The 20,067-nt window shown below is 36.5% G+C and overlaps 1 protein-coding gene across 4 annotated transcripts in view; it reads right to left on the bottom strand.

Annotated features, from left to right (window-relative positions):
- CTNNA1 (catenin alpha 1) overlaps window positions 1-20,067 on the bottom strand; it is a 150,681-nt gene that overhangs the window by 26,813 nt on the left and 103,801 nt on the right. For all 4 annotated transcript variants that reach the window (XM_039836216.1, XM_039836214.1, XM_039836217.1 and 1 more), the window contains exons 8-10: window positions 17,494-17,574; window positions 16,252-16,404; window positions 852-944 (exon numbers count right to left, since the gene is read on the bottom strand). In XM_039836216.1, coding sequence (XP_039692150.1) covers window positions 852-944; window positions 16,252-16,404; window positions 17,494-17,574 — 327 coding nt within the window. The remainder of the gene's footprint in view (window positions 1-851; window positions 945-16,251; window positions 16,405-17,493; window positions 17,575-20,067) is intronic.

Below are 20,067 nucleotides of genomic sequence, written 5' to 3'. Positions count from 1 at the left end.
CTTTACATATTTTGGTCACCTACCTTGAGTGTCAGGAATTACATGAAAGAGCCAAAGCACTGGTCACAGTATATTTTAAAGTTGGTTACAGACAACACAGAAACTTCATTCCTGTGACCTCTATTCTTTCACTCAGGTTCCCTTGCTTTATGCCCCATTATTCGTGGCCACTGCCATCTGGCAAGCCATTTAGAGAGAGGTAAATATAAATCTTCAGAGTATACCCATAAGCATTTTCTACTTGGAAACCTAGAGAGGCAACCTCTTCCACTGAAACAGCATTTACACTGCTTAGAAATCCCCATGAGTGGCAAGGAGCATTAGGCCACACAAACAGGATCAGTTCCCCTCATAGGAAGCAGGCAACACATTAGGCACTTAAAGCAACCATTCTTCTATGTGCTTCAGTCTTTCCAGTATCCCAGATGCTTAGTCTCATCATCAGTCTTCTAATATGCCATTAAAAATGAGAGTCAAATACTGAGCATTAAGATGGTGTGCAGGTGGGTAGCTATTATACTTTTAGGTTCATAGTGATTCCAGGACTGCCAGGTGTTGCCAATGGCCCTTTCTCAAGGAGGATCTAGACTGAACGGTGTGTTCGCTACCCACCCTCCATTTGCCAGCCATGGAGGACACTATGCATTTTTAATGAAGGGCAAGAGAATAGTAATATGTGATGACCTGAGAAAATGTCACCCGAAGTGTAAATTTCTCCAAGCTTCATCAGTGTTTTTGTCTCCAAGACTTTTACCCAAAATCCTAAAAACAAAACTAACAAATAAACCTCATCTCCACTCTAATCAAAATCCAGTTTAGTGGTACCTTAAACATTGCTGGTCATACTTTACCTGAGGACAGAGGGCTTCAAGCTGGCTTGCAGACATTCGAACAAGCTTTACACCTTCTTCATTGTTTGAGATGGAACAGGCTAAGTTGGCAACCTAGGAAGAAGAACATCATAAAAAGATTTTAAGATTTTTCTCTGACTGCAATGAAAAACAAATATATAGCTACCCCACCCCTGACTCTCACAGAATAAATGACAAGAGGACCAATGGTGTTTTACTTTTCACAGACTGATTACTTGCTTGTAAGGACAAATTTTTTTAGCTTTTGCTAAGGAAATTATAGGACTCATAACACAGGTCATATTTTAAGTTGGTGGCAGAACCGTGAAAAATCTCAGGGCCTGTAAGTCACAGACTTTACATGGGCTCTAACATGCTTGAACAGTAAATTCAGAAAGAGGTTCTCCTGGTGAGGGCAATCATGTGAGAAAAGCTAAGGAACCAAGGGTACCAGTAAAGAACCATTGGTATCCTCAAATAAAAACATACTTTGCAGCTGTTCTTGAAGGAAGGAAATAGAAATTCTAAGTTGCTATCCCCTTTTGACAGGTGAATGGATGTTTACTTTAAATCAAGATGAGTTTTATTTGAACATGGCTATTTTTCAAATAAAAAAATAGCATTAAGACAAAATCAATCTGATAAGCCATCCTTATCAGAAATTGAAAACAAAACAGGGATGATGTCCCATCATTAAGAGCAAAACTGTCCTTCAACTGGGTTCTCAAAAGCACTGAGAGCTGGACTCTTTTCTGAACAATGCTGCTTCATTTGAACTAAAATCTTTACTTTCCCATCCAACTATCTCAATGACACTGTTCGTGCGGCCAGAAATAATCTTTCCAAGTTGTGTCATACTTCCTCTGTCGAAGTTCTGGCTATGCTGAGAATGTTGCTCTGTAGTGACTGCTAGGGCTGTGTGATCACTTGTCCAAGTTTCTAAATGAATTGGCTTGCCAATTCTATTAGCAATGCTATAGACCAACTGAATACGTGGTTCTGAGACACATCTTTCCCCCAGTTGCAAATTGAGTTATGAATGATAGAGGTATAGGCAGTGGAATATCAGAGGCACTTATACCAGGAACTTAAATGCCAGAGGAAACAAGGAAAATGGCAATATCCTTTGATTTTCACTCCACCCAACTTAAGCACATACAGGCACAAGAAAAGTATATACTATTGTGGTTGTTTGCTGCATTACAGTTAGGGGTTATCGGCTTTCTGTAAGACTGCTAACTATTAGAATCCTGCAATGCCTAAACAAGGAGAAAGAACGAACACGCTACTTAAAAATAAAATGTTAAGAAAATTGAAAATTAATCAGAACTTTAATGTTTAGGGGCTTTCAAAATCACATAAAGAAGTAACATTTATACTCTCTGAAGATTACAACTCTACTTTCTGGTATCAACTGGACCCGAGCCAAGAGGCGTTTTTCTCTTCATGATGACAATCTAAGAGCTGATTGTAGATTTCTATTTGTTTAAAAATCACTGCAAAATATGACCTAAGCTAAATTTTATAGAACATAAAACTTAAAAAAAAAAACATCCCCCAAATGTACATTTAATAATGCTATAATGAAGTAGAAAGCTTAAATTAGATGTGTTCATGAATCCACAATTCTCTATTGCTTCACTGCCTTAAGAAGGAATTTTGAAAAACAAATATAATATGTGAGGTTGATCACTGAACCAGCAGTGCAGGACTAACAGAGATCCCTGGTGAGGTGAGTGTGCTAAGGTGAGGGTACCCATTACCCTGTTCCACTCCTTCCATTTAGGAGGCCAGCCAAATGTTAGATTCAGGAAGATCTGTCACTGTGTTTCTGCCTTCCACTCTCTAGTTACTAGTATAATTTTATTTCAATTTATATTCTCCCAATTTTATGAATTTGTAAAACTCAGAAAAAATATTTAAATTAAGAAGCAAAAGATTGTATAAAGTATTATCTACTACAGATCAGACACATGAAAGTGGTATGTGGCTGAGGCTGAAATGGCTGGCTTCCGTAAACCATCTTCCCTGTTTCCTGATATAAATCCTAACAAAACAAAGGTTATGGAAGATTTGTTCTTTATTTTAAAACATTACTTGAAAACATTTTTGATGTACTAGCAAAGCAGTGATGTTCTACAAAAGCACCCTGCCTGGCCTGGGAGGAGGTAGCCAGCACCTGTCATTGACAGTCTTTTCCACATGAATGAGCTTCAATTTACCCTCCAGGGACAAGGCTACTCACTTCTAATGATGACAAATGTGCAAATGCAGCATCTTGACCATAGCTCTTTGAGTAGCTATCCTCATATACTAGTGTTAGAATCAATTATAGTGAAAGCTGCAGGTTAGGGGAAGGGCTTCCTAAATGCCTCCTTCTGGGGCTCCAGGAATCTGAGATGACAATTAATATTGAGTCTGAAGAAGATTCTGAAATTCTAATTAAAAACACGTGAGAAGCTAACTTCCAGAGAAACCGATGGAGCTGAGACTGCAGAGCAATGAACAGTATCTCTTGGAATAAGTTATTACATCTTTGCTAACACAGTAACTTGTTATTACAATGTCTCTGATTCCTGCTAATCCAAGATGTGGTCTAAGACTAACATTATGACTACTAGCTTTGAAATCATGATGGTCTCTTTTGCACTGCTTCTGCCTAACCCATGTAAGATTGTACCTTATTAAAGAGCAACACATTTCAGAAAACTTACAACTCCCTAATTAAAAAAAATAAATAAAGTTCTGAGCATTTGCTAGTTAAAGGAGTAGCCCAGTAACAATCTGTGCTGTGGAGAAGACTGTCACAGCCAGGCTGCGTCAGATCAACAAATATGACATCTGTGCATGACAGCAAAGACAACTTTGCAGACATTTAGAAAAGTTCTACCTTTACTCCACACTAGATTTTTTTTACTTAAATAAAGTCTGTAGTAGAAAAACATCCCATGATGTCTATTTTTCCTCTATTATACATGTGCTGATGACTCTAAATAAAGTTCAAATTGGTTTAAGTCACACAAAAATTGTTCCAACTGCCTTTGGAAACTGCTTCTGCTTTTATATTTGGCTGAGGTGCTCCACTGTCCCCTACTCTTGAATCTCTGCAGGAAGACAAGAAAAGGTTTTTATTCTCGATAATAAATTAATGACCAGCTCTCATAACAACTTAGACCTGTTTTATGAGAATGAAACAAGTGAGAATAACTGTGAAAAAGGCAGCTTTCAAGTCTAAGTGACAACACGACCTAAGTAGCAGGCTATAAGGTTGAAGATCAAAACCTACACAATTTGCCATGTGGCTTTGAGTCAAGCTACCACCTGAGTTTTCTTCCTTAAAAATGACTGAGTCTGAACTCTTAGAAAGTCCAAAATAGCAGTAATTCAACTTTTCCAAACTTGTCATTTATCAAGTAAAAAGTCCCAAGTGCATGTCATATGAATTTCAAAAGCTCTCAAGAAATTTCTAATAATTACTCCCAAACCCACAGAAATGATGATGAAACAGAGGTTAAGCCTCCATCTTTCTAATTTCTAGGGAAGGGTGCTTGGCTATCTTATCAGGAGGAACAAGATATCTTACCAAAAAATGAAGTATTCATGGGTGATAGAAAAGTTCCACATTGAATTGTGGTAATGGCTTCATAGTTATGTAAATTTAGTAAAAATCACTAAATTGTATACTTAAAGTAGATAAATTTTGTGTTATGTAAATTATACTTCAATAATGCTATGTTGTTGTTTTTTAAAGAAAGTGAGGCTAAGTAGGTAATAAAGGAAATTATCAGAGGCTAGAAATGATAAAGCAGAGATTCAGAGAAGTAAGCAAGCACTGAAAAAGTGTTTAGTTGGGGTGGGGATAGGAGTAAGAGAATGGGGTATGTACCATTCTGTGATCAGAACGTGGGTTTTTAATAGGCCAATGTCATGACTTTCACCGCAAATCAAAGGCTCTGCACAGAGCTGGGACAGCCAAAGGCAACATCCTTGACAGAGTGAATTAAAGTTTCCATGAAGAGGAAAATAGTAGGATACTTGCCAATGTAAGCTCTAAGTATTCACTCGAGGAGGAAAAAAGAAGTCTGCCCTTTCCCAAATTCTAACCAAAAGCTGGCCCTCCACAGGGGTTTCAATACAGAAATTAAATTATTTATATTGTTCCCCAAACTTTTAGGTTTAGGAAGTCATGTGTTAATGGTATCCCTAAGCAACCGGCAGAGGACAAACATAAATGGAAATTTTCTCTGATGGAAGGTAATCTTATCCCAGGTCTCAAAGACTTCCCATATGCAAAATGCCAGAATGTGAGAACTCACAATAAAAAATGCAGGAAGTACACAAGGAAATAAGCCATTGTGAGCAAGAGTAAGCAAAGGAACAGTGTAATGAGATCCATAATGACTGTAGATACTTAAATGACCAAAAATTGAATATTAAAAAAATGTTTATGCTAATAGAAATAAAATAAAGCATATAAATTATAAAGAAAAACAATCAAAAATGACTCAGCAGATTTGAGAAAGATCAAAATAAGAACTTCAAGAGAAAAGTAAGAACTTCTACCACTCCTAGAAACTTAAAATAATCTTGACTAAACACTGCTGAAAATTACTAACCTGTAAAGTCAAACTGAAGAAATTATTCAGAAAAACCAAGAAATTTTTATGCTATGGAAACTGAAAAAATTAAGAGACATGTAAGAAAGATTTAGAAGGCCTACTATTCAACTATGAAAAATTTCAAAGAGAGAGAATGGAATAGGTGCCAATACTGAAAGAGTTAATGGCTAAAAAATTTTTAGGGTCAATAAAAAATAAAATTTAGATTTGAGAAGACAAATTCTAAGCAGGGTAAATAAAAGAAACCCATATCCCAACACGATGAAGTGAAGTTTTAGAACAATTAAGAAAGAAAGTACAAATTGCCTATAAAGAAAGCTCAGTAAGATTGACTGCTGACTTCTCAACAGCAAAGATGAAAACCAGAAATACTATTTTAAATGAAAAGGGGAAGGGGGCAGGGGGATTATCCATCCTAGGGCTATATATAAAATGAAAATTTTTTTTTTAAGAATTAGAGCACAATAAAGACATTAAGAAAAATCCAAAACAAAACTAAAACAGAAACAACCCAAGAGCATTTACTTCAGACAGATCTTCCCTCTCCTGACTAAAGGAGTTTCTAATGAATGAATATGCTTCAAAAAGAAAGGAAGTAATCCCAGAAGAAAGGTTTAATATGCAAGAAGTGGGAAGCAATGAAAATATGGTACCAGATAAAATTTATGCAAAGTTGGAAAAAATGAACAAAGCAATACCAACAGTGTCTAATTTATGGGGCTAAAAATTAAAGAGAACCAAAATATTGGACAGTATTTAAGTTGGAGATGACTGAAGTCAAAACATTCTAAGATTCTTATATTGTTTCAGAAAAAGAAAAACATACTGATTAACCTTAACCTGAGTTAAACATGCATGCGTAAATATCCAGAGTTACTACTAATAAAACAGTGTGTATGATTTAAGGAAGGAGGTGGGAAGACTCGATCAATCCAAAAGAGGAAGGAGAGAAAGAGGGATAGAAGCAGAGAGTTAAGGAGAAAACAAAATGCAATGATAAAAATAAATCCACACGTCATAACAATAATGAATGTGTACATACGAAACTCTAATTTAAAAGCCCCTGCTAAACCGAGTAATAACTGTACATATACTCTTTACAGGATACATCTAAAACATAAAGAAACAAAGGTTGAACATTATTTTTTTAAAAAAGGAGAAAGCTATACTGGGATGATCAGGAGAAAGCACATGACTCAGCCCTGTCCTCCTAATACTGTCATTGGGATGCTGAAGGCTACATGCTGGATAGGCCCCTCGTCAGATCGTAGCTGTCTGGATCTCAATTCAGTGGCAACTGAAATGGTATGACCTTGCCTTTTCAGAGAGAACTTACAAGGAAAAAAAAAATCATGTGGAATCTGTCATATATTAAAATGTTGAGGACTCTATTTATAGTTCATAATTGTCCAGTACTCTTTTTCTAGGTTCTGATTTTCTAATCCACCTTATTTTATGTTTTTGTTCAAAATAAGCCACGTCAAATCTAATTTTAGGAAGAGGCAGGATATAAATATAAGCATCTCTAACTACAGGATTACAAATAGTGAATTTACTAAAACGTCATAAACTATTTTAAACAACTTGGTTATTTGATATATTTTAAAAGGCTTTCATTTGTAGATCACCACTCAGATGATGATCTACAAATCTACTGTAATCATTTCTACTTACACATGGTATCCTATGTACCACTTTAAAAGTTCTCTATTTCTATCTAACTATTTGAATAATCTATCAATAAAGCTAGAAAGGGTGCCAGTGCCTGTCTAAACATTAGTCTATCTGCTCTACGATGAAAAAATAGGGCTACACTCTTCTCTGGAGCAGGACTGAGGCTGGGCAGAGTGCTTCCTTAATCAATTCCTACCAATGTTCTAAGAGAAAAGAATATTGATGCTCCTTGAAAACAAGATTCATCCACTGCCTTCACTTGACCATCCCAAAATTTGACTAGGTGGTTAAGACAAAAATGCTTTTTAGGGGGTAAGGTGTTAAAATAGTACATGGAAGACTTTTGTCTCACAAAGCCTCATTAATTTGAACTCACAGACCTTTGCAAATGTGAGAAGACCAAGCTCAATATGCTTAGAAAACTCTTCTAAAATTCGAGGTCAATATTCTCCCCAAGAACATGTAACTGCTTTCATGCAAACATCCTACAGTCCTAAAAAGTTTAGGCTTCACTTAATTTGCTATTTGCAAGAATTTCAGCCTACAGTATTATACAAAGGCACTGAGAAAATACCCAGATGTCACAGGTAGAGTGTATAAAAGGTCAGTGTTTAATTCAAATGTTCCTTACAGAGCCTTCTTCAAGGCCATTTTACTGCACATTATCGGCATACCACAGAATAAAAGTTAAAATGTAGATCATTCAATTTGCAGTTAAAATACACATTTCAAGCCAATAAAGCCATACCCTATGAAGTCCTGGCTAATGGGAAATACTGCAGCGGGAGTGGGGGGTAGCACGGCAGAAAGGGCACAGCAGCAGGTAATGATAATCCAGCTCAAAAGCATACCAGTTACATTTACTTTTTGGTTCTTAATTTACAAGGCAATGGATAAGATATACTATCTTATTGTAGCAAGTTTGTTATAATAAGAGGCCCATTGTAATACAATGTCTGGGGCTGAGGGTAAAGGGATACTGAATGATGTATAGTTTTTTATAGGCAAGATTTCATTAAAGCCATTTTCCCTATTTCACTCTCAATTCGTGAAACCAAAAAAGGACTCGGAAAAGAGCAAAATTAAAGGAAAAACTGATTGCTCTTTAGCTATTAAGCTGCTCACAGCCGAAGGAGGTGGGCAAAGAATGAAGTAATTAAAAAGGACACAAAAGTGTTGCATTGCTGACAAAAAAGTTAATATATCTGACAGAAAATAAAAATTTCACCTCAATATGCTTTAAACTGTAGAGTAACAGAAAGAAATCATAAACTTGGTAAGAGTCAAGTATAAAAAGTGTTATCATTTCCTGAAGCACAGCAATGCCCTTTTATACACAGGTGAAAGCAGACCCTCAGTGCTATCTATACTCCAGAAGAAAATGGTTAAGAGAAGTGTCGCCCAGCTCACCAACAGTGACCTTCAACTTCTGCTCCCCTACCCTACTCACTAGCCTTGGGGACGCACAGCTTCTAAGCACCCTTCACGTAACAAAAGGGGCTTCAATACCTTCAATGTATGAGGAGGTACTGGATTCTACTGACGACTGTGGTGTGAGGCAGTCAGAGATCCTAGCCAGACTGGGAAAGTAAGAGCGACCTCACAGCAAACATTGTTGTTAACTTTTTCAAGTAAAATCACAAGTCATTTAATAAGACACTATAAAAGGTTTCCATTTCTAAGTGGGTGTTATCCCTAATACTACTTAGAAACTATTAATTTATTTGAAGCAACTTTACCTGATACCCCAAATTAAAGCATAACTTTTTTATACTATTTTATCTAGTTTGAGGGGAAAGAATTTCTTTAAAGGAATAAATAAGACTTTCAGAAACCAAGTTAGCAAGTACCAATACATATGCTCCAATTTTATTTTGGTCACATGTTAAAATGCTACTTAAATAACAGCTTTTGCAACTTCCATTTCAAATGCTGATAAAAATGAATAATTTTTTTCACATATTATCTCACAATCATTTATATACATCATACAAAATATACACAGTATATAAATTTATTTTGATTCTCTCTCTAGTAGAAAGTAATCTCCATGTGGGTAGAGATTTTTGTTTCATTCACTGCTGTATACTTAGTGCCCAGAACAGTGACTGGGACATATTAAGAACTCTATAAATATTGCTTATAAAAATCTACTATAATTTTTTTCTCTCTAAACTACAGAAAGTTTGATACAAATTTTTAAAGCTTTGTTCTAGCAAAAAAAATACTGCTCAAGTCAATGTCACCTAACCTTAAAAAGTCTCCAAAATTTCTCATCTCTACATCCCAAAAGATTTTACAATTCATCCCCTCATGTACACATATACAGAATGATGCTCTTTTGTATAAACATTAAAAATACTAATACAAAGCTCACTAACAATGATGTCCTGCCATAATGTAGAGTTTCGCATTTCTCAAAGTACAGTCCTCAGACCACTGCATCAGAATCTTTGGGGATAGAGGCCCAGTAACCTGAATGTTGAGCACCTGTGTAACCAATATCCATTACTTTTGAGAACCAGTAGATTCACTCATCTAGTAGTTATTGAGCACCTGCATTCTAGGCACTGTTCTAGGCCCATATTCTCAAAGAACTCACATTTTATTAAAGTATAGGGTAGAGAGCAGAAAAATAAGAAAAATGAAACAAACCCAGTAATTACAGATAGTGAAAAGTGTTACATAAAAGAGATGTAAAAGAGATGACAGCATGAAATAATGGTGGAGGGTGTAATGGAGGGGATGAGGGAACAAGGAAAGCCTCTCCGCAGAGATTACATTTGGGCAAAGACCTGTATGATGAGAAGTAGGCACAGCATACCAAGCAGAGGGCCCAGGGAAGGCAGAGGACATGAGGTAGTAACATGTGGGGGTAAGGTCAAAGAGAAAGTAGTCAAGAATGAGAGGTTAGAAGGTAAGGGAGGTACAGGACAAGATGCAGTTGGAAAGGCAGGCAGGATACTTTACAAACCATGGTTAAAAATCTGGATTTTAGGGTTATATCCCAAATGTGCCTAGAAGCCATTGAGGAGGTGGGAGTGAAGGTGGGGAGAGTGATATTGATGGGTCCTGAAGCAAAAGAATGACATGATCTAAAGGGATTGTGTTGGCTGCTTTGAAAAATAAAAGACTAGAGAGAGACAAAAGTGAAAGCAAAAGAATCGAGTGAGGACTATGGAAATAAAAGTAGAATGATATGGGGACTTGTAAAATTAATTATGAACATGAAGAATAAGGAAGAAAAAGAATGATACATGACTCCTAGGTTTTTGGATTGAGCAACTAGGTGGGACAGTGGCACATAAAAAAGAATGTTTATCAGACCATTATGTTTAATAGTAAAAAGACTAAAACAACCTAAATAACCTACATGGTTAATGGTAGAGAACTGGTTAAATATATGTACTAGTAATCAATATAAATGCTATAAATGAGTATTTCAAAACACAGTAAAATGGGCACGATATGAGCAGGCAGGGAAATACATTACATCATAATACAGTATGATATCATTTGTCTCAAAAAACAAATCAGTATGATATCCATTTTGTATATTGTTAAAAAACCAACCCACGTATAGATAAAAAGAAGTGTGACTCTACTCCAAAATGTTTTCTTTTCTTTATGAATTTTTTTATTTTCCAAATTTTCTAAAATAAATTTGCATTTCTTTTATAATTTTTTTTTAAAAAGTTATATTATTAAATGGTAGCATCCCAAAACTATAGCTAATCTAAATGGGCACTTTTATCTTTTCTCCCTGGGCACCTTGCTGCACAGGGATGCTTTCGGAGGCTCTTATAATATCTCAAATAAAGAAGTTGGGTAAATGAAACTAACAGTGTTGTCACAGAGCAATCCTGGGTAAACAGGCTGGTGAGAGTTTTACATGCATCTAGATCCCTACAGTAACAATCACAAAGAAACCTCAAATGGTTCTGAAAAGAAGCCTGTCTTCACTTAGTGTTGAAGAGTACATTTTCTAACACCCAATAAATCAGATGATACACTTTAGGAATCAGATGTGAAAGGAGTTCACCTAACTTCATGTAGCAGCTAGCTATCTGATGTAAAGCAGCATCTAAGTGTTCACGGGGAAAATGGGGTAGGCGGGGCAAAGAAGATGACAGTGAGTACGAGGAAGAAGACAAAGAAATTACTGGACAGCACATTAACAGAAGCTGCTCTGGGAAGCAGATAGGCAGGTGGAATCTAAAAGAAGGTGCTAAGTATAGCGTAGAAATAGCATATAGAAACTATGCTTCTTTTAGTTACCCCAATTTTAATGGGATAATCGTGGAAGACATTGAAAAGAACATAAGGGAGATAGTATAGACATGTTTTACCTAGATAACTTAGAGAACAAGATAAAAAGAAAGGGATTCTTAACTGGCTGAATGACCAACTATATACAAAGAATTGTTCAATCAAGAGAATGATTTCCAGTAGCATGCTGAAAGGTTCTATCCCATGCTTTAGACAACATTTTTAAAACATTAGATTGGATCAAGGAGAAAAAAATACTCTTATTAAAAAAAAAAAATGACATGAGACTGCCCTCCGAAAGGGCAGTCTACTAACAGCAATGGCAGCAACAATAGTGACAGGACAGAACAGATTGAATCTAAGAAGTTTATATTGGATGAGTATCAAAATCACAGAGCCAAACAATCAATTATAGCCGCACAGATGAGAATAGAGCACACAGGACTGAGCAGCACTGCAGGAGGGAAAACCCTGAGACTGACTACAAGTTCAGGGGGAATCACAGAGTGAGGTCACTGCCCAAAAGGCTGAAGCCATTCTGGAACACATTGGTCGGAGCCTCCTTCCATAATGATGGAGGCCTTGGTTGCTGTATCTCCACGGTCTGTTCCTGGAGGTGTTCGATAAGGGCTGGCACTTGAGTGGTCAGTGTTCAGAGAAGAGGCAGGATGAAGAGAGCCCTTGAAAGGCCCAAGGAAATCATCTAGACCAGTACTGTCCAACAGAAATACAATGTGAGCCACATAAGAATGTTTAAAATTTGGGGTAGCCACATTTCAAAAAGGTGAAATTAGTGAAAATATTTTATTTTATTTAATCCCAAGATATTACATTTCAATATGTAATCAACAAAGTTAATGAGAATTCACATGTGTGTAGCAGTAAAAAGATGGAAATGGGTAGTTCCAGAAAAGGAGACTGTGGCTCCCCTTTCTTTAGCCAGAGAATCCACCATGGAATGTGCTGCCTATAGAGGGAGGGAGTTTCCCACAACAAGAGTCTAAGAAAAGATAAGTGACAATATAGGGATGTTACACAGGAGGAGATTTACACACCAGAGTGAAAAATCAATGATTCTATGAGACAGAACCACACTCTGTGGTGTGAAGAGATGACGCAATCCTCTGGAAAGGACAGAGGACCTGACTTCCAAAGGAGAGAACCTCCAGGGAAAAGGAAAACTCAAACAACGCAAGGAACATCAAATAAGAGAAGTGGTAAGTCACTATCTAAACAGTCACAAACAGGATCTACACAAAGATGCAAGAAACAAACCTGCCCTATCTTACCTCTTCCGTGTAGTGTTTATGGCTGCATAGCAAGCTACTTGAAAATCAGGCATTCTACATACCTTCAAGATGTGGAGATGCTGCATATAAAGAATGTTTGGTCTTTGGCCTGAATTCCTGGAACTTCTATCTAAATCCTTAAAGATTTCAGTATCGATAGGATGATCTTTGTTATTCATCTTTGGCACTGATAATTTATGCTAATGAGGTAACTCCTGGTAGGCCACTAAATATGTTACACTAATGAATACCTGAGGATGGGGCAGACTATCATACCAACCAAGTGATGAGAGGACTGGGACCTTTAGGAGAGCCCAAGCTTCAGGGAAGGAAGGGGGAATGGAGATTGAGTTCAATTAAATCATGATTCTATCAATCATGTCTACATAATGAAATGCCAATAAAAACTCTGGACACTGAATCTCAGTGGGGCTTCCTAGTTGGTGAACCATCAATGTGCTGGGAAGGTGACCCACTCTGATTCCACGGAGAGAGGGCAGGAAACTGCCTTTGAGACTGTTAAAAAGAAAATCACAGGCCTAAAATAGTGTCACTCATGCTAAAAGCCTAAGATAGGAAACCTAGATTTAGTTGCAGTTTCAACCTCTCCCAGAAACGTAATCTTAATCAACCATTCTGGAATTTTCTGGCCAATACCAACACCAATGAGGTAATTTGTCAAATGGGCCCTCTCCATACCCACCCCACCCACCCAGAGACAGACAGACATGCATGCACGCACAAAGAAGTAGCAATCTGACTATTCTCTTCTACCCACAAATAATCCTTTTTCTTTTCTTTTTAGCTCCCTTGACCCACACTTTCTTCCCATTAAAAATTTCCATTCTATAGAACCCCTGGAGTGCCCTTCTAATTGCTAGAAGAGATGCTGCCTGACACATGAATCACTTAATAAAGCCAATTAGGTCTTCAAATTTACTTGGTCGAATTCTGTTTTTAACAAGACCTTTCCACACTTCACTCTATATCTCTTCATTTGGCTGGTCCTGACTTTTTTGTATCCTTTATAATAAAATGTGATCATAAGTAGTATAGACTCTCCTGAGTTCTATGAGTTGTTCTAGCAAATTACTGAACCTAAGTAGGCCATGGGAACCTCCAAATTTGCAATTGGCATTTGAAGTATAGTCCTGAAAGGGGTGTCAGGAGAACCCCTGAATTTACAGCCAGTTGGGTCAGAAGTACAGGTGGGTTGGGGACCCCCTAACTTGCAGCTGTGGTAGCTCCAGGTGGTTAGCAACAGAATAATATTGCAATATTTAAGGAGAACATATCTGGTAGGATTCTCAGTGGCTGCAGAATCTGAGCCTTTCTTTTCCTGCCAGAGGCCTATTAGCCCTACCCAACTTTCACACAGCATCCTCACTTCCCCTAAAAAACAGCAAATCACCCATAAAACCAAAGTTAGCCTATAGACATTTACTCCATTTAAGAGAGAACTAATGAAAAGAAAGGAAGAAGTCAAGAGATTAACAAGGCAATAGCAATGAAGTACTTTATCTTTGCTTAAAACAAGTCTCTCACTTGTTCAATGTTTCATTATTATACAAAATAGTGTGGGGAGGAAAAGCCTTGTCACTGAAGAATAAAGTTCTGCCTTGAGTCAGGAATTTGAGGCTTCTATAACACTTTAAGAACTCATTTCCTTTTCATGCACATTTGCAATTATACGTTCTAGTATCTCTATCACCATAAATGTAATTAACTGTTTGCAGAAAGGTACTACAAAGCCTTTGTTATGACTCAGTGAAAAGCCACTTAATACATATATCTATCTGTGTGGGGGATAAGAGGGTGGAGGGCACAGAAAGGAGAGAGAAGTGAGAAAGAGGTCAGAACTAAGTTGTGATAGGGAACACCAAATTCTAAGCCCTTGGTTAGTGATTTCAGAATGAAATAAAAAGAATAAGCATGGACAAAGTTCCTGAAGCAAGGTCTCCAAAGCCACCAGATCCACCTAATGCTTCTCACTGGGCCTAAGGCTGTCTACTATACCAGTAAACATAGCTCTCACTGTTGGAAGGATGCAAGCCGGGTGACCTCAGGCCAAGCAAGTCACTTAACCTCTCTAAGCTATAGTTTCCTAACCTGAGAAATGCTGTTGTAGAAAGTACACTGTATTTGCATATTACATGGTATACAGCAGGTGCTCAGCAACTGTCAGCTCTGTTGGCTGGAGAGGCTGAGGATGACACAGCAGGCCCAAAGGGCCCTCCAGCTCCAGTGGAGACAAGGGCTGCCCTATGACGTTCAGCTGCCACACTGAGTCCTTTCCATGCCATTACTGATACCTGTTACCCAAGGAAAGGCCTTGGACTAATAGTGTCCTTGCTTCCTGCTTCACAGGCATGCTTTCTAATATGTAGAGTATTTAAAGAAGTTGGCTTCCTGAAAACAATCTTTGTACATTTGGAGGTTACACCGCATGCTGTCATGTAACTATTGTGAACAAGATTATGCTCAATGAAGACAAAAAATGAATGTCTTCTAATTTTAATTCCAAATGCTGGAATCATTAACTTGAACAGTAGACTGACCGATGTATTCTGTACATAATTAATTCATAATGTTCAAAGAAAACTAGATGTAAAATTACTGATGTTTTCCTTGGACTATTTTATGGTATTTACCTGGTCCAATATCACTATAAATGTACGAGACATACATTTTACATAGAAGGCCCATTTTCTGTTCTTACATAATGACCAACCTGCCAAATGGTCTATGAAATATCTTTTCAAAGTATTAGATGTTTTACATTAAGGTTACAAAATCAAATAATATGAGTATATGCTCACTATGTGTTAAAGTTTTGAAATAAAGTAATAATGAATAAATTAAACAATAACATTATTTTAGTTATCGAAAGATAAGAATGAGCCTAACTTACCTGGAAATTAAATAGCAACTCACTCATCTTTCTTATCACCTTACAAACCAACCACACTTACAGATTTCTACTCTTCAAACATCTAATTAGCAGCATGTTAGGGCTCAGTTCCTTCGATTTTAAAGCAAGATGATTGGGCTGAGTCTGTCTCAAGCAAAGCACTAAGCACCTCACATACATCATCTCTTTTTAGACCTCAAAATAATCCTGAGATAGGTATTAATAGCATCCTTATTTTATAGACAAGAAAATGGGTTATTCAGAGGGGTTAAAAGTAATTTGCCAGGATGCAAGCCCAGGAAGTGTGTGTGACTCCGGAGCTCCAGCTTCTAGCCACTACTCCTTTCTGTAATGTCTTGTGAGTTTTTGCATGTCATAATCTATTTTTATTAGCATTAACATTAAGTGGAGATGTTACGTTTCCAGGCTAAGGACTATCAATTTTTAATATGTACATAATTAATGTAAGCTGACCAAAATGGTAGTTTTAAATAGATGTTAAGTAATAATGACTTTCATCTTATACATATTGTGTATCAGTTGAGCCCCTAACATTTTTAGCTGATTAAATACTGTGACTAAAAATAATCACATTGCATAAAGTTACCTATAGTTAATGAAACTGCTAATACACTTACCTCAATCAATTTGTTGGCATGTTCACGGAAAACTTGGGCATACTCTTTAACTTCTTTCTCATTTCCATTCTTTGCGGCTTCAATCAATACTAAAAGTGGAACGTTGGTTTCCAGGAATGAATCTGAGACATGGTCCATGACAGCTTTGCGGAGCTAATAATTAAATGTAAAAATTTGGTTTTATTTACATCAAGAGGCTACATTGCTTTTTTCTCTTGTACCTTTAAATTTAATGGAAGCTCATGAGAGCCTGGCTACACTTACATGAGGACTCCTCATGTAATTCATGCAGTTATATAATCTGCAACATAGGAAACATACGATTGTGGAGATAATGGTTTATATTACAGTTATAGCATTTCAGTGACAGAATATCAGTTTTCAATATATCCTTTTTTCTTAGGAATTACAAAACTTATATCTTAAAGGAATAACATAAAACTAAACAGAAAGCAGCTCTGGGTTAAATTAGCACATAGCCTTGGAATATATGTAATTAGCCTAACTAGCTAATATGGAAATATGTATTTTCTGGCTTATCTGTACAGGGTTAGCAGGGTTAACACACTTAGAACCTTAAAACTGAAAAGTCATCTATATAACCATTTCTGATACTACTTCACTGAAAGGAAAATAAAGACACATTCCATCTTTAATTTTGCTTTATATCAGATATGAACTCTAAAATGTCTCTCCACTAAGTATGAAAATCGTATTAGTACAACTTCTTTTTAAGCCTTAATACATTGTTTTATAATTTAATGACTAAAACTCAATTTGATTCCAAAATATTAATGGAATTATTTAACATTAAATGAAGAACTTCTTTCCTCTATTTACTAACGTGGAAAATTGAGCACCCCAAATATCTCTATACCCACCATATTTATATTGGAAACACATCTCCATTAAGGATCAAAGAACTTTAAGTGTGTAATCAGAGTGGGACAAGTCATTTTCACAGGTTCCCAAGTCATTTTAAATGAATTCCCTTACCTATACATCCTTTTCACACTAGACCTAATTTATTCAGTCCATCCCAGTGGGACTTTATTAGGCCAAGTTCCCAAGAGATTTCATTAGCCATTTAGAAGCTTATTAGCAACAAAACAGAAAGTTTTCTGTGAAAATCAATCCTTTTCATTAATAAAACATACAGGGGTTCCAGTAATTATTTGAATTTTAACCAAAACTACAAAACTGAGAACCTGAGAAAGCAATCGGCATTTTCTTCCACCTTACCTGTCTACGCAAGTCCCTGGTCTTCTTGGTCATTTTATCTATTGCAGAATTAAGCGCATCACTTCTTTCTTTACGTCCAGCCTGGGAAAAAAAAAAAAGGAAAGAGATGCACTTTTTAGTGATTTATCAGGAAATTTAATAATAGCTAATAGCTATTTATCTTCAAATTACCACTGAAAAAAGCCAATTTTCTTTAGCCTACAGTTAGAAAATGGGGAGGAGGGAGGGAATACCGTATGTGACATAATCTTACAATTCTAAGGCTCCACATCCTCTGATGATGAGAGAATTGAAGGAGTTTAACCAAAATATGAGAAAGCAAGAGACAAGACTTTCTCTTAAAGTTCAACTTGAAAAATTAAATTTATATTTTAATTCAAGGTTCGGCATACACCAATTTCATTAGTGAACCAACTCTCCTTGAATGGGTTACAACTGATTTGGATGAACTCTTGAGATCTGAAGAATGCCAAAATGTGAAATATGGCACCTGGTATTAACGCAATAAGAAAAAAATAATTTTAAAACTAAGATGTACCATGATGGGTCATAGTTAATAATGAATATTATGCAGCACGAATAAGAATGCTTTGTAAGATTACTTCAGCCATATGTATATTTTTAAAGTTAGGCTAAGCTTAATGCAACTGTACTGCAAACAAAAGGATCTTTTAGCCACTCTGAGAAATGTAAATCAGTCTTTCTTCATCAGTCAGAGAGTTGAGTTGAGATTTACTCCAGAGAACATTCTAAGCAGAAAATAGAAGGCAGAAGGGAAAAAAGGGACAAAAAGGAAGTTATCTCAGGTAAGGCTAGCCATGTGCTTGGAAATACCATCTTGGAAAAAGATATCAGTTGAGTTAAACTATGAAATATATTAAAAGTTTTTCCTTACAAAATGTCCAGCCAAGAAATGTGGCTCTTTCTGTAAAACATGTAGTAACCACAGGAGAGACAGGAAAGACAAAAGAATTTAACCCTGTGTTCTAGCTTTGGGTGCCCTCAAGACATTCTAGTATGGATATATCATCAGTACATAAGTAGCACAGCAGATGACTGGATGGAGATGGGGAGACGTGGTTATGTGTTTCCTAGTTGGTTACTCACTTTCTTGCTCATATCCCATCTGATAAGTGGGAACAATGACATATGTCTCTCTGCCCCCATTTCTATGGACTGAAAAGGAATATTGAGGAATATAGGTTATTTAGCAGACAACAGAAAGGAGATAAAGGGGACATGTGAATTTTAAGAGTTGAAATACAGATCACAAGTTGATATGGTCACTATCAATTCTGGTCAGGGTCACATTCCTTACCTTTTCCCCCAATATTCCTGTACTGCCAATAAAATTAAATAGCACACTAAGATTAATGAGTAAAAAAAAAAAAAAAGTCTCAAGAAAACTGATTCAGGTATGAGAATTTCTATCTGCAGAAATAAACTGATTTATTCACAGCCATCAGTCAGAAAAGAAAGTGACAAGTATAATTACTGAAAATCTCAAAGATCAAAACAGCAGTATCTAAGGCAAAGGTAGCTAAAACTGAATTAAAAAAACAAAAATCAAACTGACCTCATAATTAATATTTTAATCAGGAAAGCCTCAGCATATTCTTTAGACACTCAAGCACTCCAAGAAAATTTCTCTAAATAAACCCAGTAAAGTTGGTCATTGCTCCTAACCATGTTTTGAGGGTATTTCTAATAGACTATTTATTCTAGAAAACATCTGTTATCTGAAACCCAAAGCCTGGGCTCAATAACCTCGTAAGAGCCCAATCCTCTGTAACCTCAAATGCCCAGAAATTTCCTCAATCTGGGTGGAAGGATTTACTTTAAAAGTTATATAAAAGCAAAACTTTAAACTTGACTTTTGAGGGAATTATAGTCATACAATATAATACACTTTAAAGAGCAACACACACCATGAATCTGTTAATCTTTGTCAAAAACTGCCCTAAAAATCAATTTGTATTTCTTGTTACTTTAGGAAATAAGAGGCTTATACCTCATTAATCAGGAAGGGGCAGTTCAGAAGCAATTATTTACTGAAGATTTTAGGTTTATACTCGACACACCACCTTTTAAATCAAAGCGTCTCTTTAAAAATACAGTGCAAATACAAGTTTAGGGTTCCAATCATTTAAAAATGCAATAGGGATGAGAATACACGGAACACACACTTAATAATGAGCTTGATGACAGTAGAGAGCTTGTTGATCCATAAAACAAAATTTTACTTCCCTTTGAAATTAAAGCTGTTAAGGTTTTTTAGTTTTAGTTTTAGGTAGGCCAAAGTAAAGTTGCTCAATGAATCTTTAAAATAAGTGACTCTTGCTCCCACCTGAGAGACTCTATTCCACTAGGTAGAGACCACCTAGGTTCACTCAATTTTGACATGCATGTCCCTGCTAAGCAGTGACAAAGGGCTTGCTAAGAAAAAGGTAAGGCATGTTTGGGGTTTTAACGTAAAGCTTCTTCTCAGCAACTAAATACTGGATGAGCTGAAGAGAGGCAAAGGTTATTAGCTGGGATGGCCTCTAGCAACACAATTCTGGCTGAGATAGCGAA

This window comes from Pteropus medius, unplaced genomic scaffold, assembly GCF_902729225.1.
Source record: "Pteropus medius unplaced genomic scaffold, Ma_sr-lr_union100, whole genome shotgun sequence".
Classification (NCBI taxonomy): domain Eukaryota; kingdom Metazoa; phylum Chordata; class Mammalia; order Chiroptera; family Pteropodidae; genus Pteropus; species Pteropus medius.
The sequence above is the reverse complement of the archived record's forward strand: the minus strand, read 5'-3'. Positions and strand labels throughout refer to the sequence as shown.